This window comes from Vulpes lagopus, chromosome 21, assembly GCF_018345385.1.
Source record: "Vulpes lagopus strain Blue_001 chromosome 21, ASM1834538v1, whole genome shotgun sequence".
In the NCBI taxonomy this organism is placed as follows: Eukaryota; Metazoa; Chordata; class Mammalia; order Carnivora; family Canidae; genus Vulpes; species Vulpes lagopus.
The window spans coordinates 7,034,582-7,062,375 of NC_054844.1; the positions used below are offsets into that span (position 1 = coordinate 7,034,582).

Sequence of the window (27,794 nt, forward strand, 5' to 3'; positions counted from 1 at the left end):
GTTATTCTATATGTTGGCAAATTGAACACCAATAAAAAATAAATTTATATTAAATAAATAAACAAACAAACAAACAAACCAGGGACAGCCATCCAGGACCTGCTCCATGCCCCCATCAAACACTGGTCAGTCCCAAGAGCTATTTCTGGGCCTTCATAATTCCCAGCCAAAGCCAGGAAAATCTCAGAGCAACCAAAATGGAACCTGCTGATGGGTAGCAAAGCTGGTTAGTGATACTGATAGTAGTAGTAGTTAAGAATTGATCAGCAACAACTAATTTTCTTCAGTATACAAGTATGTCCCAAGTACTTCCTGGGACATACCTATATGCTAAAAATTTACTTGCTGTTAAACTGAAATTCAAATGTAACTAGGCATCTTGACTTTGTTAAATCTGGCAACTCTAAATAATAATAATAGCAGTGACATGCACCTGTTGCTGTTCTAAGAACTTAATTCACTTGTCTTGTTTTCATCTTTAAACAACCCAATAAAGAATGTATTGCAACCCCCTTTACACAGACATGGAAACGGACTACAAAGGAGCAAGCCATTCACCTAAGGCTGTGAGGCTTGTTGGTGCCAGAGCAGGATGCTGTTTCCCAACTGAAAAGCTGAACAAGGCCTGGGCCTCTGCTCCCTGACGCCCAGAGATAGGTGTGGGGACTGAGCCTCCCACAAGTGGTCGTACCAAGAGCTCCTTGTATGATCCTCAAAGAGAATTACCTCGAGAAGCCTCCCCACCAGACTCCAATTTGAGGCATCAAGCGAGCTCTGGGTTTCAAAAACTGACAATCAAGAGAGTAAGGGAGCCCCAGTTAGTCCTCAAAGAACACAATGTCCCTACATCAGTGGAAAGAATGAGAGAAGCAGCGTCTAGTTGAAAGGTCTAGATAAGCAGCACAGGTCAGCAGGACAAGGGTCTGAGCCAGGCCACGTGCCATCCTTCCTGAGGCCAGAGAAATGGATAAATGACATTCCAGTTTGGCGGCGTGGGGTGGGGGGGCGTCCCTTCCAATTTGGAGATAATATTAACTTGAATCTTACAAAACAGATGAGAATGCCACCACACCCCTCAGCGTGACTCTATTTAAAATAATCCTAATGAGCATTTATTGAGCACCTACTACATACTACACATTGGGCTAAATGTTTTCATTGCCCCATCTATGGATGGGACCTCTAAAACTACAGCCCAGTAGGGCATTTAACAATTTTGCGGATGAGGAACCTAAGATTCAGGGAAATCACTTATTTATTCAACTAACACTTGTAAAAAAGCACCTACTACACTTTGTTCTTCAGACTCTGTCGTAGGTACTGAGGATACAGAAATGAAACAAACAACACGCCTGCCTTCATGAAGCTGGTTGGGGCACAGATAAAAAACAAAAATCCATCATGTTGTTTCAGGTAGTAATGCTAAGTGTGATGAAGCAAAATAAAGCACAGTCAAGGAATGGAGGGATAGGGTGGAAGGATCTTAGTTAGGATGGTCAGGAAGATGTCTAGAAAGAGGTGACATTTACACAGAAGTCTGAAGTGAGAGACTGAACATGCATGGGTCTGGGGAAGGGTACCCAAGGCAGAAAGGACAACCAGTTCAAAGGCCCTGAGGTAAGGGTAACCAACACACAACCAAGATAAGGCCAATGGGCTGGAGCAGGTGCGGGAGGGTAGGATGGGTAGAAGATGAGTCTGGAGAGGATGTTTAGGGCAGGTCATCTCTAAAAGATCACTGCGATATGAAGAAATGGATCGATGGATAAATGAATGTATGGAAAGATGGACAGATGAATATGTAGATAAATGGATTTCCATAGATTCCCTTAGGCTGCTACTGACCAGAGGTGAGGACATATGTAGCTCACAAGTTGATAAAAACATGTCCAATGTTCAGATGCCAACTAACCACCTCCCTCAGAGGGCCCCAGGCAAGCACATTCCTTAGTGACGTATATCTCCTATAGAGGAATGTGATCCAAAGTTCAACAGGCAATCTGGGTCTTCATCCAAAGGAAACCAATTGAAGAAGTCCACAGGACGGGGTCTTTGAACACCAGGAAGAAATGTCTTGCCTCCAATCTCTAACTAGGCCAGCGCCCACAGAACAAACTGGCACATCCCTACCACCACCACCACCTGGGATCCCCTAGGCAGAGGCACCAGCTATACTCTTTCTCAAGTTTTCAAATCTGTTTTGCCCAGCAGATAAAAAAATGTCACCTTCCAGAACAAAGCCAACACTCCCTGCAGGTGACACCGATCACCAAAAGCCCAGCCCCGCAGGGCCAACCCATCCCACAGTCCTTTACCACCTGCTGGACCTTACCTCCAAGTCCTTCTCGAGCTCCAGCCCGGCCTCCATCAGGTTGTGCTCAAACTCCTCCCGCTGCTCCTTCCTCTCCTCCTCCAGGGCATCAAGCGGCCCCAGCTCAATGTCACCGTGGCCCCTAGCACGAGGTTCCTTGCCTGTCTCCCCATTGGAGACAATCGCCAGTGAATGGCCAGGGGAACCCTGACCAGGGTGCACCCCACGTTTCCGGTAATGGTAAGCAAGCACATAGTCGACCTTCCTCTGGTTGTCGTGGAAGTGCATGCGGCTCAGACGGGCCTCTGAGGACACTGGCTCGCTGGCATCCAGGTAGTTGTTGATGACCTGGTCAGAGAGAACAGGACAGGGACAGTGAGTTCTGGTGAGGAAGAATGAGAGACAGAGGAGGCTAACCTCTGGGTCAGGGAGGCGAACTAGGAAGCCAACCCCTCAGGCCCAGAGGCCCTGACTCTCCCAGTGAAAGGACAGAGTGACCTAAGTTCCTCTGCCACCCCCAGCCCACACAGCCCTCCGCACACCTGACCACAGCCTGGACACCATTGCCTTCATACCCCCTCTGGCAACCACACACATCGGATGCTTGCATGCATGGTCTATACACACAGCAGCAAAGCCCTGTGCATCCACACGTGCCTGCACCCCAGAGCCCCATGACACTTCTGCACACACATACACACAGCCCACCTACACACAGCACCTCGCATCAGCTCTCCTGCGCACACATCTGTGCATGCACACGCCAGCCCAGGGCACCCTGACACACATAGCCCGCTGCATGCACTGTGACACAGCCACACATACCCATCTCCCTGCAGATCTGCTGGCCAGCCTGCAAACACATGCATACTTACACACATAGGTTACTCACCGGCAAGTTCTCTGGATCCATTGGAACAAAGGCCAATTTCTTGTCACCTGGCCCACCCCAGCCCCACCCCACAGGGATTCACTCTACACTATGCCCCTCTCAGCCCCACATCCTCCTCCTCCTCCCCTTCCTCTGCAGCCACCAGTAGGGACCCTGCCAGAGACCACAGCAGGGGGACCGACTTCTGCTCTCAGCCAGCCTGGAGGTGGGAGGTTGAGAGGAGAGGAGGGAAAAGAACAAGGCGGAGCAGGAGAGAGACCTGCCTCCCTCCCTTTGGGTGTTTCCCTGTTTATTACTGGTTTGATACCCAGCTGCCTCTGCAGCCACCTGAGAGGTCACCTGGGCAACCAGATGAAGCACCAGGCACAGGGGAGAGCTTCCCAGCAGCCACAGCAGAGGTCTGGTTCCTCAGACGTGTGAGGGGAGCCAGGGAGTCTGCAGACCAACAGGTGGGATCACCGTGGCCTCTCACACCTCCCCTTCCCTGTCCTTTGACCACAAGACTCCAGGGTGGCTGAGACTTGGAGAAAGAGGGGAAGAAAAGGCCCTCACAAAAACCCTGGGCCTCTTTCTCTCTCCCTCTCTCTTTCACACACACACACACACACACACACACACACACACACAAACCTGCCCCCCAGGTGGAGAGTGCCCCAGCCCAGAGGCTCCCTTCTGGCCCCCAAAGGGCCAGCCTTGACCAGACGCCAGCACTCACCAAGCCGCTGCAGGAGCTCCCTCCGTCGGAGGGCAAGCCTGAGTCCCGGCCAGGGGCTTGGGAACCAGGCACCCTGAGGTACTGCTGTCCATGATTGGGATCCTGGCCCCCTCTGACCACTGCCCGAGGGCTCAGCCGGCGTGGGGAGCCAGGGAGCAGGGGGATATCTGTGAGAGGGAAAGACAAAGGAGGCAAAGCTGCTTCAGGTGACAGGAAACCCAGGACATGAAGAAACTGAGGCACGGAGGGAGGGACACTGGGATATCCCTAAGAAAAAGGCCACACCTCCTCGTGGCCTTGGTTAGCCAGGGTCACACTGGCCACAGGGTAGGGGAGAGTGTAGAAGGAAGCAGTGGGATGAGGAAGAGGGCCTCACTCACTACACACACACACACACACACACACACAAACACACAAGCACGCACACGCACACACGTGCACACACAGAGCAGGAGCCACCAGCAGGAGCTCCTTCAGATGATGGCTGTCATAATCACTTATAATTCCCAGACAAGAGGAGAAGGTGGCTCAGGTGAACCAGGGTGGGTGAGCACTCCCTGGAGAGACACCCTGAATTAATGCCAAAGGCTTAAGTTTTAGGGTCTTTCCGAGCGCAGCCAGGCCAGCTGCACCCCTCCTGTCGGAGAGAACAAGACAGACAGACCGGCTGTGAGTCCCCTGAGGGCAGGGGCCTCCTCTGACAAAAGTGCTGCCTCCAATGCCAGTGAGAGGTTTCCCCACACCTGCTGCCTCCACCAGGGCCTGGGAGTGCCACAGCCCCTGCTCAGCCCTCCCCAGAACAGCCCCCTAACACCTGCGGCAGCAGCCAGTGCTATCTCAGAGAACTTCCAGCTTCACCCCTGGAGGGAAGGGCCTCAAGCTGATGACAGAATTGCAGAATGTCAGACCCGGAGGGGACGGAAGCATGAAATACTCTGCTTTGCTCCCAAATGCCCCAGACCAGGCCCCCGGGGCTGCCAGGATTTCGAGGCTGACCACACTCCATCTGTCCCCACTTCCAAGAAATACTCCTTCCAGTCAAGCAGCACAGCACAGGGCTCCTGGGCTTAGCCCTCAGCTCCACCACTTGCTCTGGGACCTCTGTGGGCCTGTTTCTCCACCTATAACCTGAGAATCCCAAACTTGCAGGGTAGTAGTGGGAAATCCAGGAAAAGAAGCATCTGCAAAACACCCAGGGCAGTCATTAGCCCAAGAGGGTGCAAGAAAAGGCAATTATGATAATTATTATCATTTTCATTTTGAGCTCTGTATTAAGAAGAAAACACACCATGGATATCCAGCTCAACCCCCAGCACCTGCTATGAGAAGGGATGAACAAAAAGCAGCTTGAAACAGAGCTTTCAGTCAGTCACCAGGCCATGGAGCAGCCCCTTCCGTGCCCAGCTCTCTGCTGGGCAGTTCAGGAGCCCTAGAACATTTGGTCCCTCTACTGGAAAACCTTAGCACCTCTTTTGTTTTTCTTAAGATTTTATTTATTTATTTATTTATTCGTGAGAGAGAGAGAGAGAGAATGGCAGAGACACAGGCAGAGGGAGAAGCAGGCTCCATGTGGGACTCGAACCCCGGGACTCCAGGATCACACCCTGGGCCAAAGGCACAGGCACCTCTTCATGAAGGCAGAGCTGGCAGGCAGGAAGCACAATGAAGGCCAGCAGAGCAAAGCTCTCCTAACTGACTTTTTTTTTACGCTGTGGGCTCTCATCCCTACTGTGGAAGACCAGCAAAGCCAGAAGGCTTCCAGGGGAAATGATCCTTTTTTTTTTTTTTTTTTTTTTTTTTATAGGTTTTTTTTTTTTAATTTTTATTTATTTATGATAGTCACACAGAGAGAGAGAGAGAGAGAGAGAGGCAGAGACACAGGCAGAGGGAGAAGCAGGCTCCATGCACCGGGAGCCCGACGTGGGATTCGATCCCGGGTCTCCAGGATCGCGCCCTGGGCCAAAGGCAGGCGCCAAACTGCTGCGCCACCCAGGGATCCCCAGGGGAAATGATCCTAACACAGGTCTTGAAGGGTGGACAACTTCTAAAAAGCAGGGGAAAGAACACAGAAGGGCAGTAGTAGGTGTGTGTGCTGGTGGTGTGATGGAGGGCCTCCAGCTCCAGACATCAAGGAAGGGGCTTCCTTCTTTGGTCCCCAGTCTTGCCTTGTCTCTCCCCCCTTATGCCTTTCTCCATGCTTGCCCACCATCTGGCCCAGAGCAGACTGAGAACAGCGCTCTACAGCCCAGGGAAGGCTTAAAAACCTCCAGATACATGTCTGAGGAGCCCAAGACCACTCTGCTGTATACCTGAGCTGATGACAAAGGGGATGCTCACTCAAGCGTCCTGGACAGCAACATTCACATTCACAACGGTGACTCAAGGTAGGTCAGATTCAGAGTCAGCCGCAAACTTTAGGCAAACCACTATCCAGGAGCCACAAGCCCCTGAAGATACAAGTTGGGGTTTGAGGCTGGCCTCCAGAGCCCCACCAGCCATCCCAGGAGCTCTCTTTTCTTGCCTCTGACACATGGACCACAGCTGCCTGAGGCTCTGCTTTCATACCCACCTTCCTCCCCAACCTAACAATGAGAACACAGTATATGGCTGACTTGTACCAAGTCCAGAAAGACATACCAGGCAGTAACGACACAGAAGTGGAGAGACCCAAGACAGCTGGCCTATACCAGGAAATGAAGGCAGGGGGTGGGGGGTGGGGGGCGTGCATCCTGAGTGAAGCCTGGGCATCAAGAAGAATGGAGTAGGTGAACATACTTCATAGGACTCCTCTAAGAAGCTGAAAAACGGTGAATTGAGTTCGATCGGTAAAAACCATCATACATAGCCTATGGAACATGAAACCCATTTGAAAATGATCTTTCTTTAGTTGACCTTTCACTTGGCTCTTGGCACAGGCTGCCTTGCATAACAGATCCCTAGGTGCTCAGGACTTAGCTGCCTCCCTGGGCTGTGGATGCCAGGGGGGGCATGGCTCACCCCACTCTGGATCAATAGAATGGATTTTCACAAGGCTTAGACCTAAGGCCTCTTCTCTACACTCTCACCCTTTCCCTGGATGTTCTCATTCACTCCTATGGCTTTAATTATTACCTATGTGATCATGACCCTCAACATTTTATCTTTAACTCTTATTTTCTTCCAGCCTCTGGATCAAAACATCCTCTTGCCTATTTGGCATCTCCACTTGGATTCTTCAGAGTCCCTTCAAAACATACATGTCAAAATCAAACTTAAAATCTGCTCTGCATGAGGACTCTCTTCCAGGATTCCCCATCCCTATGAATGCCACCGCTATACTCAGCATACAAACCAAAAATCCACAGGCACCCTTGAGAGCCTTCTTCCCCCATGCCCCATAGCCAATGTGTCACCAGTCCTAGGAATTTTCCCTGAAATATCTCCCAAATCGATCTGTTTTTTACCACCCTCTATGACAACCATCCTGATCGAAACTACCATGCACATCCAGCTGCATTACGCCAATAGCCTCCCAAAAGACAACCCCCTGCTTCCACCATAACCCCCCTTCACTGTTCCCCAAAAGGCAGCCAGGGGGGTCCTTTCAAAATGTTGAGCTATGACACCCACATGTGTGGAGATTTCTAGTGCTTTCCACCACTCTCAAGCTGCGAGACCCTGCATAACCTGGCCTGCTCACGTCTCCACCTCGCCTCTCCCCGTGTCCCTACTGTATCTCTGAGTTCCAGCCATGCTGCTCTGTCTGCAGTGTCTGGGATACACCACACCGTCTCCCAGCCCAGGGTCTTACACATGTTCCTCCTTCCGGCTAGAACAAGATTCTTTGTCCAGCTGCTATTTTGATCATTAGGGACCCAGAAAATCAAAAGTAACATATCCCTGTTTCAAAAAGCAGCTGAAGCGACAGAAATATTCAGATACTACAGGCAGAGCTAATTTGCTTCCTCTGCAGACAAGACTGAAATTCCACCACCTGAAGTAGAACAAGGAAGGCCTGGGGGACACACAGACACATGTAAAGTCAGCACAGGAACACCTCCAAGTTTTATCCAGTGGACTCTACTGGTCAGCAGGGAACCGTGGAGAGTGGGGTGCTTACTGTCTGGGGTCACCAAATAAAGGCAACCCATTGGTGGCAGCGCGTTGACTGTCCAGCCAAAGGAACCCCTCTGCTCCAAACTTTTGCCCAGATCTGACACCCTGACTGACTCCCCCAGATGGGACTGGCCCACCTTTCAGCCAGCCAAACTGTCGTAAGCCTCCTAGAGGATTGCGCTGGGGGGAAAGGTAGGCCCTCTTCACCTAGTCAAAGGGCAACCAGTTGAAAATGACCAGGGGCCTCCTGCTAAGCGTGGACAGAGGACAGCCCGAGCCTGGCTGCAGCCCTGCCCACCTCCACTGCTGCCTTCATTCACTTTCCTCCACCACCTTCAGAGGGACCTCTCTAAATCACATTGCCCCCCTCTCCCACTGAAAGCCCTTCAATGGCTCTCCATTGCCAGAGCAGAAAAGCTCTACCGGGAACAGAAAGATGCTCCATGTGTTCTCCAACCTTGTTCCCTCCCTCCTTCCCATTCCTCTCTTTGCAGCTAGTCTTTCTGAATGTTCTTCTTTGCTCCATCTGCTAAGACACTGAAGTACAGTGGGACCACAGGGGTGTGTGATGAGGGGAAGGGGAGCTGCACTTTTTGAGGGGGGCCATATTCTGGTCTTAGGCTGCTGTTTGGAGGAGCTGCCACCTAAGTGGCTCAAGACCACAGCTGACAGTCTTTTTCAGGCCAGGAATAAGAAATTCAATAAACATCAGGCCGTGATTTGGGACTACATGGGTGTTGCACAGGGGTGTGTGTGTGTTTGTGTGTGTGTGTGTATGTGTGTGTTTGTGTGTGCTCTACAGACAACCTTTAACCTTTAACTCTTATTACAGACAACTGAGAAGTGCTAGATCGACAACCACACTGCTCTCCATCATGCTCCACAACCCTCCTAGGACTCGCCATCAGCAGTCTGCCACATGGTGAGCCCCACACTGAGCGGGGGGTGGGGGGGGCCCTCAGGGCTCCATTCTGGCATTGCCACAATTTCAGAAAAATAATGCATTTTCTCCAACATCAGTTTTTGCTTCCACAATTGAGAGGAGGGTGTCATTACTGTATCTTCTCCCTAGAGGGAGAAGGGTGATAATTCAGCAAGAGGAAATATTACAACCCCTTGGAGGTACATGAGCTACAGAAAATGGGAGGGATTGTTACCCAATCCTACTGCAGGGGCCTCAGGGCCCACCCTGACTTCTCTGCTTCACCCTAGTCACTCTGCCCCAAGTCCCCAGAATTCCCATTCTCTGCCACCCACCAGCCTGCTGACTATTCACCTCCTTCTGGAAGCTTTCTTAAATGAGGCAGGAGAAACACTAGCTGTGTACTGCACCCCCCACCCCATTACTACAATTTCCTTCCTCTTCAGGGACCATCACACACTTTCTTATCCTTTAGAACTTGCTATTTCAAAGGTGAACTCTGTCCCTCCTAGATGAATCCAACCTCCACCACCCAGAGGCTACATTAGAGAGGCAGACAAAGGAGGCACAGGATCAGAGATCTGAGGGGAAATGAACAGAGACCAAAGGCAGGGAGAGCCCCAAATCTTTTTTTTTTTGAGAGAGCCCCAAATCTAAATGAACAAGCAGGCAAGGTTTGTTCCAAGGTCCTTCCATTGTCTGCCCTTTCACACTGTGCCCTCCCCCAGCCCACCCATGGCTTCCCCCCAACTGTGGTCCTCGTTCCATGCTATGCTTTCCCATCTACCATCAGGGGTTCCTGACACCCACTCCCCCATTTAGCTGTTGGCTGTCTTGTCTTAGAAACCAGTACACTCCAAAGTACATATAGCCCATGTTGGCATCGTGAGACAACATAAGTAAAAGCATTCTGGAAACCCTAAAGGGCTCTGGAGATGTCCCTAACACTGCATATACACAGGGGCTAGGGTCCGGTTTTACTGGGAGGAATATTCTCCAATGGTGGGCACTGCAGTACCATGCTGGGTGAGGGGAGAGAGGTTGCAGGGCAAGGATTCTCTCTGGACCCTTCAAATCATGTCATGGCTCCTAGACAGTTAAGTCTTCAGGGTCACACTTCAGAGTGAGGAGCGAGCCCAGCTCTTCTGAGTAGGGGAGCCCAGCACATGCAGGCTGTGGAGACTCAGGGGGGTAAGGAGAGTTCAGGCAGGAGGGGATGGCAGGAAAACTGGAGCAAAGGGACCAAGAGGCACAGTCAAGAGCAAGGCAGCAGCTGGCTGAACAGACTGGGAGCCAGAAGTGGGTTCACCAGGCAGGGAGGAGGGGGAGGTGAGTCATCCGGGCCCTGGGAGGTTTTCAGAGTCTCCAAGAAAGAACAGCAGGACTCAGTGTCCTGTGGGAGCTGGACCTCCAGGCAGCAGGGCTCTTCCTCAAAGCTTCCCTCATGGTGTAATTACTGCTTCATTTACTAACCATGGGCAGGAAAGTGTGAAGTGAAAGGCAGGGCCACCTCTCTCACCAGCCTTTCAAGGCCACTGCTTCCAGCAAAGCCAGACAGTCCAGGGCTACCTTATGGGGGACAGTGCATCCACACTCTTGCAGGCCAGGAACAAGACTCCAGGTGGGCCTCAGAGAGACCAGGGCACTTTCAGATTTTGAGGAAGCTAACCTGGTCCCTCCCCAAGCATCCTGGAATGGATGGACTGCATTCTGTTATGGTTAACTTATGCTGGAGTCTTACTCTGCTTTCTTACATAAATTTGACAGTTAAAACTTGAGGCTCCAAGCTTAAAATTTAATCCCAAAGGCCCTGCCCAACATTTCCTATTGAACAGCATCTTTCTCAGACCCTGCTTGTGGCCAGAGTAACAGAAGAATGGTCTTCCAGTCCCCTCCACACAAAACAACCATTAGCCAATCTGCCTCTTGGGCTCTGCTTATCTTGACTCAAAAACAGCCCTCTCTCCATTGATGCTCAAACATCCTCTTTAAAAAAAAAAAAAAAAGATTTTATTTATTTATTCATGAGAGATGCACAGAGAGAGGCAGGACATAGGCAGAGGGAGAAGCAGGCCCCCTGTGGGGACTAATGCAGGACTCAAACCCAGGACCCAGGATCATGACTTGAGCCAAAGGCAGACACACTCAACCACTGAGACACCCAGGTGCCCCAAACATCCCCTTCCTAATGGTGATATGGCCACAGTGTACATCCTTATCTTGAGCCTGGATTAGGAAGAGCTAACTGGCCTCCCTGACACTAAGCTTGCTTCCCTCAGTTATTTGAGTCACAACCTGACCAAGTTATTCCCATTCAGTGGTTTCCACTCTTCTTAGATGAAAATGAAAACCAGACTAGACTGTCTGATATGAACACAGAGTCTTTCATGATCTGGGCCATGCCCACCTGTCTGATACTCCTTCATCTCCAAACATGCATCCCTGGCCTGCTTACCCCTTCCACCACACCTCCACCATGCACATGCCATCTGGCCATGCTCTAAGCACAACTGTCCATCTTTGGGGCATGGGAGTATGTGGAAGTATGTGTCATCTTTCACATCTCTATTCATTTCAGAATGATTTTACTTCCTGGCACTATGCAATATATTGGAAATATTAGACTTGCCCTAGGTTCTCACAAGGAAGGCAGACTCATGAGGAAAAGAGACTAAAAAGGAGATAATTTCAGGAACAAGAGAAAAGCTAGAGCTGGAGTATGAACAAGGGCCTATAGAAGCAGGAGCCCACAGCTCTGCTTAGAGCTAGCAGGAAAGGCCTCCCAGAGTACATGGCTTTTGAGAAGCATCTACAAAAGGTAAGCAGGCATATTCCAATGGGTGAGGGAATAAAAAGGGATTGTGGAGAGAAAGGCAATCATTTGTATGTGCTTTGCAATCATCTGCTGGGCCTGGCTGTTTCAGATCATCAACCTTCTGAGAGCAGGGCATGCCTTCTCCTCCTCATGTTCCTTTCCCACCCACATGGTCCCAGCAGGTGGCCAGCTATGTGGTGGGATTGAAGGAGCAAAAGAAAAAGGACCTTTTTGGTTTATAATACACACTTTCTACCATGGCTTACGAGGCCCCTTACTATCTTTTCTGTTGACCTGACAGTATCAATCATCTCCTGCTGGCCACTCCTCCCTCCCTCTGTCTCCCTCTCTGTCTCCCTGTCTCCCTGTCTCTCTGTCTCTCTGTCTCTGTCTCTCTCTCTCTCACACACACACACACACACACTCACATATACCAGACACACTGAACTATCAGCAGCTTCTAGAAAGTGACCTGTTTTTTCTTATCTTTGGTCTTTGATCTTTGGCATTATTCTCCCTTCTGCCCTTAAACAGCTCTTCTTAACCAAGACTACTTGACAAGTCCCCTCCTGATAACATTCTTAACACCTCTCATCCTTTTAAAAAAGCCTTTTAACAAAGACCACTTGTGGTCGATGCTCAGACCCAAGACCCTAAAAGTGCAGACCCAGGTCAAGAAAAGAATAAGCATTTCAGGACATGCTTCCCTTAGACTGGGGAAAACCCACAGACTGGGATCTGGATGAGTTTCCCAAATGAAACCTACTCATGGGTAGCCCATCCTACACTGCGGTTTGGAGAGTGGCTGATGAGATTAAGGTATAAATGTCCCTTCCCCTCTGTAGGAGGAAGTGGCCAGTCTACAGCATAATTGATCAAAACCGTTCTGTTAGCTAATCATAACCTGTTGGGCAAGTTCAACATGAAAAGAGCACAATGATGCAATGGTGAGCAACACGTAACCCTTCCTCCACCCCCTCTAATACATACCACACACACGTGCTTGCACACACGCATGCAAACACACTTTATGAGGGTTACTGACTCCACTCCTGGACATACTTGGTGAGTCCCCACATGTCCCCCATCTTCCTCCAACCCACAAACATCTCCCACCTCTTATCTCCTCCCCTGGTATAACCAATATTGATGATCTCTGTCTTATTCCCAGCTCTGTCCCAACTGTCCCAGTTGCCCAAAATGGACTAGGTCCGAGGCTAAAGCTCCTGTAATCATAGCTTCCTGCCCAGGCTCCATAGGCTTTTGGATCTGGATGAGATACGAGGAATTCAGCAGACAGGAGGAACATGGATGAACCTCAGAATTTTATAAAATATCCCAAATACATGTATAATCTATAGGAAATTGCTCAAAAGTTTTCTCTATGCTACAGACATGGTTAACTGATATGAGTAAAGTTCGTATCTTATAGACAATAAGCTACATCTGTCAGTTGTGCTCTCCTTGAGGACAGGAAGAGTGCCTATCTTGGATGTTTAAACCAGGTATGTTTAGCCCCAAGCATGAGGACTTGCACATAACTGGCTTTGGGAGCAGGACAAGTATTTTCCCACAGCTTGGGAAAAGGGAATTCTCAATATCAAGCACTAACTAAGATGGCTAACACCGCGTAGAAGTTTGAAGAATTGTTCACAAACACACTGGAGACACTTCAAGGGACTCCCATAATTGCCATAATTGCTGGGTCAAACTTTTGTTTTGGGGACTGGAGTTTTGGGGACTGGAGACCCCATAGTAACTAGTGAGGTGGGGGAGCTTGAGAGACACATTTTTAAATTTCTCATAACTCCATTTCTATTAGGCTGCTGTGGCCTAGCCAAATACAAATTGTTCTTACTTAAAACCAGATGTGTCCTCATTTGACTATCAGTGATATGATGATCACCACATTCCAAAGGACAAAATCAAGAGAAGTAGTTCTGGAGAAGAAGAAACAGAAGCACACAACAGCCCCTCTATGGGGAGGCAGAGATGGCCGTGGGAAGCCAGACTTAAAATATTAGCATCCGGCAATTGGGAAAAGTGAGGACCAGTGGAGAACTGGCTGGTTCTCAACCCTAGACACATAATCAGAATCACCTAAGAAAGTTAATATTGATGTCTGGGCTCCACCTCAAGATTTGGACTTAATTTGTCTGAGGTGCTCTATTGTGCCTCCAGGGGTGAGGTCCCTGGTCTACAGAATCAAAAATATGAGCAGAGATATAGTCACAAGGTCTTGGCATATGAAAGAAAAGAGTAACACTTAGAACTTGAATAAAGTTAAAAAAAAAAAAAAGAGCTTGAATAAAGTAAGCTTAGGACAAAACTCAGTGCCACTTAGCACAGCCAAAATAAACATTTTGAGCTAAAGACCTGCCTTGGCCTGGGTGTTATAAAAAAAAAAAAAAATGGGTGCTGCGTGAACCCAGAAGCAAGGGAAGCCTGTAACTGGAGAAGGAAAGGAAAGCTACCATGCTTGGCACCCCACGAGCAGCCCTTGGCTATAGAAGCGGTGTGTTGCGGGGAGCTCAACAGTTTAGGGCCTGCCTTCGGTCCAGGGTGTGATCCTGGAGTCCTGGGATCGAGTCTCACATCAGGCTCCCTGCATGGAGCCTGCGTCTCCCTTTGCCTGTGTCTCTGCCTCTCTCTGTGTGTCTCTCATGAATAAATAAATAAAATCTTTGAAGAAGAAGAAGAAGAAGAAGAAGAAGAAGAAGAAGAAGAAGAAGAAGAAGAAGAAGAAGAAGTAGTCTGTGCTTTAACCGGGGTTAAGACCCTCTACTTCTGCAGCTTTGGTTCAGCTTGTTGACTTCTAAGGCATACTGGAGAGCTTGGATAATAATACAAGCTTGAGACTCAGAGGGGGTAGGAATGAGTTCTACACAGTCCAAGTAAATTTAAACACTAAATGTTATTAAATGTAGTTAACTGGTACCTGAATAATTTGATATAGTTAATAAATGAACTGGAGGCTCACCTACCTGCCATAACGAATAGAAAGGCAAGTATCTTCCTCTAAATTGAAACCATAAATATGTGCCATTCCAGGAAAAACCTAAAGATCAACATATAGGACCATCATAATATGGTATGCAGATAAAAAGCAACTTTTTAAAAAGGTGACCCTCAGGCAGAATTTTATCACTTCACCTCACTTCAGAGGAGCAGGGATAGCCAAGTCCCATAACTAGGGCCTTGGTTCAATCCTTCATAATGAGATTTTTATTGAAAAAATGTTTTTAAATATGCAACTGTATCTCCAGTTCATACATTATTTTCATAATTTCTCCCTCTCTTCCCTCTAATCCAATCTGAAAAGCTTTGAGTTCCAAAGAAGAAATCAAATTCAAGTGTAGCCTCTCAAAGAATTGTGTGGGTTTCTAGCACAAATAAAATATGTATTTCACATTTAAAACAACACTCACAATGCCTTCATCTGCTTCCTCCAGCTCGCACTAGTCAGTTAATCACTTTAAATTTTTTTAAGGTTTTTTAATATTTTAAAGAAGAAACTGAATCTGTTGGCCAACTAATATCATACCAATTCACTATAAATTAATTCCTTCATTCACAGAAGTTGAACAAACAATCCCAAAATTTGTAAGGAACTGCAAAAGACCCCAAATAGCCGAAGCAATCTTGAAAAATAAAAACAAATGCAGGCATCACACTTCCAGATTTCAAGTTACATTACAAAGTGATAGATTAAAACAGCATGGTACTAGCATAAAAATAGACACATAGCTCAATGGGTCAGACAGAAAACCCAGAAATGGACCCACAAGTATATGGTCAATCAATCTTTGTCAAAGGAGGAATGAATATCCAATTGGAAAAAGACAGTCTCTTTAACAAGTGGTATTGGAGAAACTAGACAGCAATATGCAAAAGAATGAGATTGGTCCACTTTCTTAAATCATACACATAAATAAACACAAAATGAATTAAAGATCTCAATGTGAGACCTGAAACCATAGAAATCCCTGAAGAGAACACAGTAATCTCTCTGACATTGGCTATAGCAACATCTTTCTAGATACTGAGGCAAGGGAAATAAGTAAAAATAAACTGTTGGGACTGCATCAAAATTAAGTTTCTTCACAGTGAAGGAAATGATCAACAAGACTAAAAGGCAACCTATGGAATAGGAGAAAATATTTATAAATGGCATATCCAATAAAGAGTTAGTATCCAAAATATATAAGAACTGATAGAACCCAATACCTAAAAAACAAATAAATTTTAAAATGGTCAAAAGATATAAACAGACATCTCTCCCAAAGACACATAGGTGGCCAACAGACACATGAAAAGATGCCCAACATCACTCATCATCAGGGAAATACAAATCAAAACAACAATGAGATATGACTTCACACCTGTCAGAAGAGCTAAATTCAACGACACAAGCAACAAATGCTGATGAGAATGTAGAGAAAAAGGACCCAACATGTACTGCTGGTAGGAATGCAAACTGATGCAGCCATTGTGGAAAAATGGTATGGAAATTCCTCAAAAAGTTAAAAGTAGAACTGCTGTATGATACAGGAATCACACTACTGTGTATTTACCCAAAAAATGCAAAAACACTAATTCAAAGGGATACATGCACCACTATGTCTATAGCAGCATTATCTACAAGAGCCCAATGGATAAAGAACATGTGATACACACACACACACACACACACAAATGGAATACTATTCGGCCATAAAAAAGAATTAAATCTTGCCATTTGCAACAATATGGATAGAGCTAGAGAGTATAATGCCAAGTGAAATAAGTCAGTCAGAGAAAGACAAATACCATATGATCTCACTCATATGTGGAATTTTAAAAACAAAACAAATAACCAAAGAAAAAAGAAAGAGAGAGAGACAAACAAAGAAATAGACTCTTAACTATAGTGAGCAAACTAAAGGTTACCAGAGGGGAGATGAGTGGGGGGACTGGGGAAATAGGGGATGGGGATTAAACAGTCATTTATCAATAATATAAATAAAATAAAATAAAATGAAACAAAAAGAAATGAGATCATGCTTGCAAAGCTTAGCGCTCAGTAGATGCTCAATAAATAGCAGTTCTTATTATCAATATCATCATCATTTGGGGACTTTGGTAACAGACAGATAAAACTATACTAAAAAAAACTCATTCCTTCATTCAGAAACCATTTAATAAGCATTTACCACCCCCTGTTCTGCCCTGTTCTGCTGAAACTTGAAGACTTCAGAGCCTTACTTGGAGAGACAGGTGTGTAAATCTGCAACTTTAATACAGGAAAATAAGTGTGACCATGCCACACCAAAATTATCATTTTTTGAGAAACCCCTAAGACAGAGACTTCTAGCTGCTTACCAAAAAAATCTATGCTCTCCTCTTCTTTCTGGGCTCACAGCTAGACCCTATTTCCTGGCCTTTCTTGCAATTAAATGTAGCTACAAGACCAAATTCCAGCCAGAGGGATGTGAACAGAGAGGCATGTCCTACTTCCAGACCTGGCCCATAGAAACTTTCTGTGCATGCTCCTTCATGCCTTTTCAGGCTTTTCTCCCCTTTCAGATAACTGGGAGGACAACCCTGAGGGCCACCTTGGCAGTCATAGTTGAAATTGGCTAAGCCATCATGCTAGCTCCCTGAAAAGCTATATGGCTAAGAGCCACCTAGCTCTAACAAGCCAACTTGTTTACTCACCTGGATTATTGCTTTAGCAAAAGGTAAACTGTCAGGTTTTACTCATTTATTTTTTGATCTATTCCTTAGCAGCTGAGTGTTAGCCTAACTAATATAGCACCCTTCCTTCACTAGCAATGCAGACAATAATAACTCTACCTACAAGGGCAGTAATTAGCCCACTGAGATACCATCAGAGTCAAATATCCACATGTCAGAGCCCTGCTCAACAGACCCCTTCCCAAACTTCTCCCAACCCCATGGATTTAACAGCCCCCTCATCATTTCTAAAAACCACAAATGGGGAGAGATTCTCAAAAGTAAGGCCTGTATATCATCTTTGACCTTCACTGTAGCCTGGCACACAGCAGGTGCTCAATGAAAGAGTGGATTAAAAAATCGAAATGCTGAAAAGATGAGCAGAAGGATTTCTCCCCTATGCTTTGTGCAAAATAATCACCCCTTCCCCTCATGCTTTGTGCTATAGAATTCCAGAACTTTGGTTATGTTGAGTTTAAGTACTGCTAAGCAGTAACAAAGCTGATTTTAAAGAAAAGTGTGGCCTTGCCTGTAGGCACCCCCATAGTCCAACTCTCCCTTAAGACAAAAATTAAGGCTGGGATCTTAGCTTCTCATTAAAATTAAATAAACACAACAATTTCACTCTTTTCTAAATCATGAAGATCACTTTTGAATTAATATTAGAAAGTCCTATGATTTCTGGCCTTTGCCAATGACCTACATCTGAAAATATTTGTCAACAAAATACTTTTTGACTAAAAACCTGCTGACAAAAACTAGTTTCCAGTACCGATAAAATCACTGGTCCTGGCTGGAAATTCTTCTATAAACAGCTACAGAACAGAACAAATGACACAAGCCAACCATTTCAGGCACTGAACAATCATCAGCATGGAACTGCAGTTCCTGAGAACAGAAAGTCACAAATGTAACCCCATGAAAACACATTATTGACTGTAGTTCAGGGAGCAGGAATCCAAGCAAGCAAAATCCCACGGAACTGAGGAGGCAGAAGTCAAGGCTTGGAGCAGCTACAATGGCTGAAAATTATGGGGCAGAGCACAAGAGAGGAGGAATCTATGCGAAGAAAATTCTCCAGAGAGACCTCTGGGGACCTTCATGAGTCCTTGGCTGAGAGCAAGACTCCACATGCATAAGGGTGAAATGTATGAGGCTGACCAGAGAGAGGCTACCACAACACTGAGATCAGAACAAGATGTTGGAGGTCAAACAGTCCTGGAAGACGCTGAAGTTCCATCCCAGCCAGAGCAGCAAGACCTCATTAACATGTCCTAATATTTTGGACATCCAGCTGAGACACAAGACCCCATTTTTCTAGTGTGTGAGTGAGAATCACACTAGAAAAATATTTATAGTCGACTATCCCTAAAAAATAAGCTTATAAGGTCAATCCCTGAACAGATCAATAGGGGAGACAGACTTGAGAGGTTAAGTCTTACCAAGTTAGAGAATCATGAAAAATACCTTGCATTTTCCACATTATATACCTTAATGAAGCAGAAAACCAAACCTAAATATTAAGCTCAAAGGGATCAGCCAGTAGTTGAACTGCATGCCAGAAAACTTTTCTTAAAATAAATTTTTAACTCTCCTGAAAGAAAGATAATGTCATATCAAGCACAATGTCCATTTCACCATCAAAACTTACTAGACACACAAGAAACAGGAATAAGTGGCCCATGAAAGGCACAAAACAAGTAATAAAAACTCATCTCAGTCCTCTGGCCTTTTTCACTAGGTCCAGAGGGGCCTGGAGCCAATTTACTCTACCCCCAACATCATGAAAGATTCACATCTCCATTGTTCTCACTGGAAAAGGCTGGGCCAGCCTTGGTCATACACAGAGACACAGCCTGGGCTGGATCTGGCCCTGTTAAAGGGACTGGTGTTTTGTTCTCATCACTCCTTTCCAACTCTGCTGTTTATGCTTCTAAAATAAACAGGACTTAATCACCAAAAACAAACAACACACACACACACACACACACACACACACACACACACACACCTGATCTCAAGAGAGCCCAAATATTGGGTTTAACAAGAAAAGACTTAAAGCAGAAAACATAAATATGTTCTAATAAATAAAAATAAGTATGGCCTTAATAAATAGATGATATGGAAACTGCAAAAGTGCAGAGAAATAGAAAATATAAACAAAAATCAATATAATTGGTTTCACACTTTCTGATTTCAAAACTTACTACAAGCACAGCAGTTAGGCAAGAACAAGAAATAAAGACACCCAAATTGGAAAGGAAGAATTAAAACTGTCACTATTTTCAGATGACATAATATTACATATAGAAAACCCTAAAGACTATCAAAGAACTGTTAGGACTAATTCAGTAAAGTTGCAGTATACAAAATCAAGTACAAAAAAAAAAAAAAAAAAACCTTACTACAAAGCTACTGTGGTACTGGCATAAGGATAGAAAAATTGGTCAGTCCCTAGAATCAAGACTGCAGAAATTAAACCTTAAATTTCAACAAAGGCACTAAGAGGTGGGGAAAGAAATGGGGAAATAGTACCGGGACAACTGGGTATCCTCACAAAAAAGAAGGAAGTTGCACTCTTTCCTCACACCATACATAAAAATTAACATTTTCAAAAACAGATACCAGACCTAAATGCAATAGCTAAAGCTATAAAACATTTGGAAGATAACACAGGAGTAAATCTTTATTACCTTAAGTTAAGCAATGGTTTCTTAGCTATTATACCAAAAAGCACAAGTTATCAAAGACAGACAAATTGTCTTTCATCAAAATTAAAAATGTTTCAAAAGACACCATGAATGGGGTACCCAGGTGGTTCAGTCAGTTGAACATCTGACTCTTGATTTCGGCTCAGGTCATGATCTCAGGGTCGTGAGATGAAGCCCCACTTCAGGGTCCATGCTGAGTCTGATTAAGATTCTCTCTCTCTCTCCCCTTCTCCCTCTACTCCTCCCCCTGCTCCTGCTCCCTCCCTAAATAAATAAATAAAATCTTTTAAAAAAAAAACAGATATCATTAATAAAGTGAATATGCAACCTGGAGAATGTGAGGAAATATTTCTAACTCATATATCACAATAAGGACTTGTATCCAAAATATATATAGGACTTTACAATTCAACAATTAAAAAGCAAACAACTTAATTTGAAAATGAGCAAAGTATATGAAGGGACACTTCTCCAAAGAAGATAAGCAAGAAATATTCAATAGCACATGAAAAGACATTTAGCATCATTAGTCATTAAGGAAACGCAAATCAAAACTACAGTGACATACCACTTTACGCCACTAGGATAGCTATGATTTTGAAAAAGACAAACAATAACAAGTGTTGGTGAGGATGTGGAGAAATTAGAACTTTCAGATGTTGGTGGTGGGAATGTCAAATAGTATGGCCATTTTGTAAAACAGCCTAGTAGTTCCTGAAAAAGTTAAACACAGAGCTTCTATAAGACCCAGCCATTCTACTCTAGGTATGTACCCAAGAGAAATACAAACATACACATACACACACACACGCAAAAAAAAAAAAAAAAAAAAACTTCTACTTGAACATTCAAAGCAGCATTATTCATAGTAACCAGAAAGTGGAAATCCAAATGTCTATCAAATTATAAATGAACAAATGTGGTATATCCACAGAAGGGAATATTATTCAGCTATAAAAAGAACTGAGCTATTGACCCATGTTATGATACAACTGAACACTGAAAACATGCTCAGTGAAAGAGCAGTTTCAGACACAAAACACTATATAGTGTGTGATTCCACTTATATTAAACATCCAGAATAAGCAAATCCATGGAGACAGGGAATACATTAGCAGTTGCCAGGAGTTAGAGGGAGGGAGGAAAGGTGAACAACTGTCAATGAGTATGAGGTTTCTTTTTGGATGATGAAAATATTCTAAAATTAGAGAACAGTGACGGATGCACAATTCTATGAATAAAAATTACTAAACTGCACATTTTAAAGGGTGGATTTATGGTATGTGATTATATCTTAATAATCTGGCTGGTAGTCAAAATAAAAATTCCTAAAATTGAAAAGTACAGGGGCACCTGGGTGGCTCAGTGGTTGAGTGTCTGCCTTTGACTCAGGTCATGATCTCGGGGTCCTGGGATCAAGTTCTGCATTGGGCTCCCCACGGGGAGCCTGCTTCTCCCTCTGCCTATGTCTCTGCCTCTGTCTCTGTGTCTCTCACGAATAAATAAATAAATAAAATCTTTTTTAAAATTCCTAGAACTGAAAAGTACAATAATGCAAAAGAAAAACTTCATTCGATGAGCCTGACAGCAAACTGGAAAAGGCAGAGAAAAGATCAGTGAAGTTAAAGATGGACTGATAGAAAAAAAAAAAAGATGGACTGATAGAAACAATCTGATCTAGAGAACAGAGGACTGAAGAATGAAAAAATTCAACACAGTCTCAGGACCTGGTGGGATCATGTGGGTCTAATATACATGTTAGAAAAAGAAGAGAATAAAAATGGAGCAGAAAAATAATTGAATAAAGAGTGAGTGAAATTATCCCAAAAGTTGATAAAATACAGTAACGTCCACATTCAAGAAGGTCAACAAACTCAAGGAGGAAAAATACAAAGAGAATCACTCCTGGACACACCATAGGCTGACTGTCGAACACCAAAAATAAAAATAAAATATGGAGAGCTACCAGAGGGAGGTATTACATACAAGGAAAACAAAAATCTGGACTAAGGCTGACTTCTCATCAAAACCATGGAGACCGAAAGAGAACACCTGGAGTCTTGAAGAGAAAAACCTGTCAACCTATTAATTTTGCATCTGATGCAAGTATTCTTCCAAAAGGAGAATGAAATAAAAACACAAGCTGAGAGGGGCGCCTAGGTGGCTCAGTCGGTCGAGTTCGAGCTCTTAGTTTCAGCTCAGGTCCTGATCTCAGGGTCATGGGATCAAGCCCTGTGTGGGCCTCCATGCTCAGTGGCAAGTCTGCTTGAGGTTCTCTCCCTCCCTCTCCCTCTGCCCCTCCCCCTGCTTGCTCTCTCTCTCTCTCTCTCTCTCTCACTCTCTCTAATAAATAAACAGAATCTTAAAAAAAATAGAAGCTGAGAGAATTTGTCACCAGCATATCTGCACTTCAAGACATGCTGCAGAAGGTTCTTCAGGCTGAACAGAAATGATACCAGATGGAACTTGGGGAGCTGTTCTGTGGAGCTTTTTATATGCTATAAGCCACTACTTTTCAAATTAGAAGTTTTAACCCAATGGCTGGGGATCTACAGGTTCGCAAACAGCAATTTTTAAAAACATAATAGAGTGGAGTGGGCCAGGGAAGAATAAAACACAAACACCACTTGAAAAAAAAAAAATCAGAAACAATAAATGCTCACGTGATGAATAATACTCTTTCCAAAAATCTATTAATGAAACTACAGCTCATTAGGTTGGGCAATGTCTCATATAAATAGCACAAATATCACTGTGACATTCTTCTTAAAGTTTAATGTGGATGAACTAGAACTAGCCTCCTTCTATTAGACGATGAAACCCATGTAACTTGCTGGCTGTTTTCTGACCTGTCTGTCAGAAAGTTCACAGATAAATTTTTGTTCAACTGCAGTACCTATTCTTAGTCTAGGTTTTATGATATAATACTGTGCTCCCAAGCCTTCATTATTTGGCATTTGTTCATTTAAGGATTATTGTTATCTAGGTTTTCCTCTTCTGCAAACTGTTTGAAGATTAATAAAAAGCAGAAATAGTTATTTGATACAGGCAAAAATAAAAACAGATTAAAAAGGAATTTGAGTGAAGAATAATTACCAAAAATATTTAAAAACAGGGAACTTTTTTATTTTATCTGTATTTAAATGTTTTTCACGTTGGAAGTATAGTATTGCTTTTTTTTAAGCTATTTTTATTTAGCTAGTGATGAATATCAGGCACCAAGGACTGCTAGAAAGTGTGGATTATCCCTGTGTCAGTGAAGAAGTTGTAGGATACAAGGTATTAAAAGAGAAACAGGCCCCAAATGGAGTCATTTGCACAGGTGCAGGTGCAGACACACAGATACACACAGACACCCAGCAAACCAGCAGGTCTAACCTATCCCGGGGAATGTGACCTTTTATCCTGGGAATGTGACCTTTGGAAGGTTTGTCTGAAATTCCCTGATCAGCACTGGTTAAGTAATAAACTGCACAATAAAAGCACTTTCATCCCTTTCCCCCTTTTCATCCCTTTCCCCAATCAAAAGATGATTTCCCAGCCTGAAACATTCCTTTTTCTTTTGCTAATAACTTTTTGCCTCACCCTCCTTCCTATGAAAACCTTCCATTTTGTAGGACTCCTCAGAGCTCCCCTCTACTTGCTAGATGGGATGCTGCCCAATTCATGTATCATTTAATAAAACCAATTAGATCTCCAAATTTACTTGGTTGAAATTTGTTTTTTAACAAATTGTGTTTGCTCAACAGAGGGAGGGAGTGACACCAGCTCATTGTGAGAACTGCAATCCTTCAGTAGTTTCAATTCAGGGAACGTTACCTAGATGGAGAGTCGTCAGACAGACTTAAAAGGCACTTCCTTGAAATTTCTGGAGGAAAAGCAAGGTTGTCAGTAGGAGTACAAGAAAGACATTTAGTACATATTGAAATAACTACAGTGTGGTCAGGCTAATGTCATTGATGTGGTCTGAACAGGTCAAAGTTTGACTCTATCCCCTCCTTCCCATGACCATCAACAGTGGATAAGGGTGCTAAAGTACTGAGATCATCTTAGGGTACCAAGAGTCTAGAATGTAAGGTCTTGACAGGCAGGTGCCTATTGATCTTTGTAACTCCAACAGTGAGCATAGTATCTGGCATACAGTACAGCTCATAGGTGTCCTCTAAACTGATCTGAGCTGCACTTACAAGTGGAACATATTGAGTCAGATTTGCTAGAGCCCATCAGGACACTAAGTACATCTTCTTCCCCCTGTGGTCACAAGTTCAGCTTCCCATGCCTCTAGAAACCCTAATGTGGAACTCAGGTAACCACGCTGGTGAAAACATGTCTCCAATGTAGAGCACAGTGGCACATTTCCTTACAAGTTTGGTTATGACAACCAGCCTTCTTGGGCTTGGTCTCGCTAGATAAACTAACCATGATTCCAGACTGGAAATACAGCTGGCTCAAACAACACAGAGTTAGGGGTGCCAATCTCATTGTGCAGTTAAATATCTGCATGTAACTTTTGACTCCCCCCAAAACTTAACTACTAATAGACTACTGCTCATTGGAAACCTTACCAGTAACATAAACAGTCAATTAATGTGTGTTTTATATACGTATTAGATACTGTATTATTAGAATCTAGAGAAAAGAAAATGTTAAGAAAATTATAAGGAGAACATATACACCTCTAGTACTATACTATAAAAAAATCTGCATATTACTGAACCCACGCAGTTCAAATCCATGTAATTCAAGGGTCAACTATAGTATATAGGCACAGCCCTGCCTGGACTGTGACCACAGCACTTCCCTAACAGCCTTGCAAAATCAGTATCTCCCTTAAGGCCCCAGGTCTCCCCACATTTCCCACCAAGCCCCTTGCTGGTACCTACATACACTTCTTTTTAATGACTTCTTATAAACAGAACAAAAGCCACAAGGTGAGGTGCTGGGGAAAACAAGTTTGAATTCCAACCTTACCCCTCTGTGATTATTCGGTGGTTAACACAATATAACTGGCATATATTTCTTAACCTCTCAGAATTTCAGGCTCCTCTTCAATGAAATGGACTGAACACTCACAACAAAGCTGTTGTGAGGCAAAGCACCTAGCACAGTGTCTGGATATAGTAGATGCTTGATGACTATTAGTATTCCTTTTCTCTGAATGCCAACAACAGATGGCCTGAGCTACAAGACTGCGTGATCTGGCTCACTCTGGCCATTCTCGCTCTTCATCTCTCTGCTCCAGGCACTTGGCTTCCCCACTATTTTTTGGACAGCTCAAGTACATTCCTGCCGCAGGGTCTTTCACCTATATTTGCCTTTGTGAGATCATTCTCCAGATAACTGCACGGCTCGTTCTTTCACTGAGCACAATCTCTGTTCAAACTCATCTCCGCAAAGAGGCCTTACCTAACCACTGATCACAAATAGAGACCGATTCTGTTTTGCAACAAGAGGCAAGATCCTTGTGTCTAGTAGTCAAATTTCTGTTCTCTACGAGCTCTAAGAACACCACAAATAGAGTGGGACAAGTGTCTCTCAGCCAGCAGAAAGAGTTCACAGATGGGTGGATTTCCAGAAAATCGGGTCCTCATTTCATTAAGTCAAAGACAAGCTTTATGTTAGGTCTTATGCCTCTGGTCCTCAAGCCTTGTGCCCGCAATGGACGATGGCAGAGAAGGCACAAGTAGAAACAAGACCAGGACCCAAGGTAGGTCTTTTAAACCTACCTCGACCTACCCCTCACACATCCACTTCAATGGGCCATCAAAGTGGCCCAGGTTCCCACATACAGGCAAGTCAGAGAGCATTCCAGGCTGCTGGAAAGGACCATCCTATTAGGTCTTTGCCTCCCAAAAGGACAGGCATCTAGCAAGACACAGTGAGAGGAGCAAATGGGTCCTGGAAGCCCAGTAGCCAGGGCAGGGTGACAGACAGCTAGATGGGCCAGGGCTCTGAGGTCAGGTCCCGAGAACAAAGTCCAGGCAAACAGAGAGACCCAGAGTACCACAGTCCTCTAGGAGAGCCCCCACCTTGTCTGAGATCCTCCCTCCACCTGCCACTTGCCCTTTGGCTTAGATCTAACCTTGTTCAATGGAGCCTTCTGTCCAGAAGCAGGGTCCACTTGGTTCCCGGAGATCTCTCTCCACACCAGCGCACAAGATCTCAGGACTAGGACTTACATCTACCTTCCCGTTCCTTTGGTTCTCTGTGCCAGCAGTGGGCACCTCCCCGCTTCCTGCCTCACGCAAGAACCACCAGAAGAAAGACAGTCAACATATTCCCTCTCCAGGCAACATCAACCCTGCCCAGGTGCATGTGTCTGCTCAGGATAACTTGAGAGATGCAGCCGAATAATGTCCCGCCCCCGTCCCCCCAAAGTCCACCTCCACTAACTTCTCCCCTAAAAGAAAAGTCCCCAGCAAAGGCGCGCCTGTGTTCCCCTGCACCCTCTGGACCGCGGATTCAGTTCGGGTTAGGTCGGGGTGGGCAGAGAGTCCCTGAGACCGGGGGGCACTCCCGAGAGGCCGACGTCACAGTAGCTGGGGATGGAGCAGACCCTCCGTCCTCCAGGCGCAGGCGGCTGAGAACTAACCCAGCTGCCTGCCTGCCCCAGACACGCCGACCTCCAGGGCCCACGACCAGCACTGGGTGGAGGCCGAAGCGCAAAGGCAAGACGCGACCCTCGGTCGCCCAGGGGCCGCAGCACCACGCCCCGCCTCTTGCCCTACCTTCTCTCTCCTGGATAAAAGTAAGTCCGCGAAGTAGGTGTGGGCGGCGCTGCCCAGGCGCCCCTCGGCTGCCCTGGCCCGGCGCCTCCCTCCCAGGTTCACGTGGGGTCACCAGCCCCAAGGCGGGGAGTTGGGGCGCCGCTCCGGGACTGCCCGCCCCCCCCAAGTCGCCGGCCGGCCGGACAGACCGACGCGAAGGACCGACGCCGGGCCCCGGGGGACTCACCGCGCAGCCCGGGGGTGGCCATGGCGCGGGCACCGGGACGCGACACCCGGACTGGCCCGCGGCCGCGCGGCGAACGCTCGGGCTGATGCGGCCGCCGCGGGGCTAATCCACGGCGCTCGGCGGCGCCCGGACGTGCCCGCCCCCCTCCCGCCCCCCGCCGCCCTCCCGCGCCGAGGGGTCCCGGGCCGCCCGGCTCGGGCGCTGCGAGCCGCCGGGGGAAGAGCTCGCCCGCGGGCGGCTCGCGTCCAGGGCGCGCGGAGGTCGGCGAGGCCGAGGCCCAGCCGGGGCGGCGGCCCCCCTGCTCCCAGGGACGCGCCTGCCCGCCCGGGCCGGGTGCGCACCTTCAGCCGGATTAGCTCCCGCCCCGTCTGGCCGAGCGGGTCCAGTCCCCGCCGCCGTCCCCGCCTGCCCGAGGCTCCCGGGGGCGGGAGGCGGGGGCGCAGGGCGGCGGCGAGGACAGGACCGAGGGGCCCAAGAGGCAGGAGGAGGGTGGGTCTTCGGGGACCGTCCCTGAGGCGCTTGGGACCGACGGGCTGGAGGAGGGAGCCTGGAGGCTCCGTCCCGGGGAACAAGCGCGGGGATGTACGGGGTCAGGGGCAGGTGGGGCTACACAGGGAGAGGCCCAGAGTCAGGCCCCCGGGGAGCCAGTGGGCTCCCATGAACC

The 27,794-nt window shown here is 46.3% G+C and overlaps 1 protein-coding gene across 2 annotated transcripts in view; it reads right to left on the bottom strand.

Annotated features, from left to right (window-relative positions):
• The window catches only part of LOC121479676 (anoctamin-2), a 341,299-nt gene extending 314,055 nt beyond the window's left edge, over window positions 1–27,244 (bottom strand). Inside the window, exons 1-3 of one of the 2 annotated variants that reach the window (XM_041735401.1) lie at window positions 27,131–27,244; window positions 3,919–4,085; window positions 2,333–2,659 (exon numbers count right to left, since the gene is read on the bottom strand). In XM_041735401.1, coding sequence (XP_041591335.1) covers window positions 2,333–2,659; window positions 3,919–4,085; window positions 27,131–27,152 — 516 coding nt within the window. In that variant the 5' untranslated portion in view covers window positions 27,153–27,244. Of the gene's footprint in view, window positions 1–2,332; window positions 2,660–3,918; window positions 4,086–14,734; window positions 14,757–27,130 lie in introns of those variants that run through there. The other variant, XM_041735402.1, reaches the window with a different exon arrangement.
• Between the last annotated feature and the right edge of the window lie 550 nt (window positions 27,245–27,794).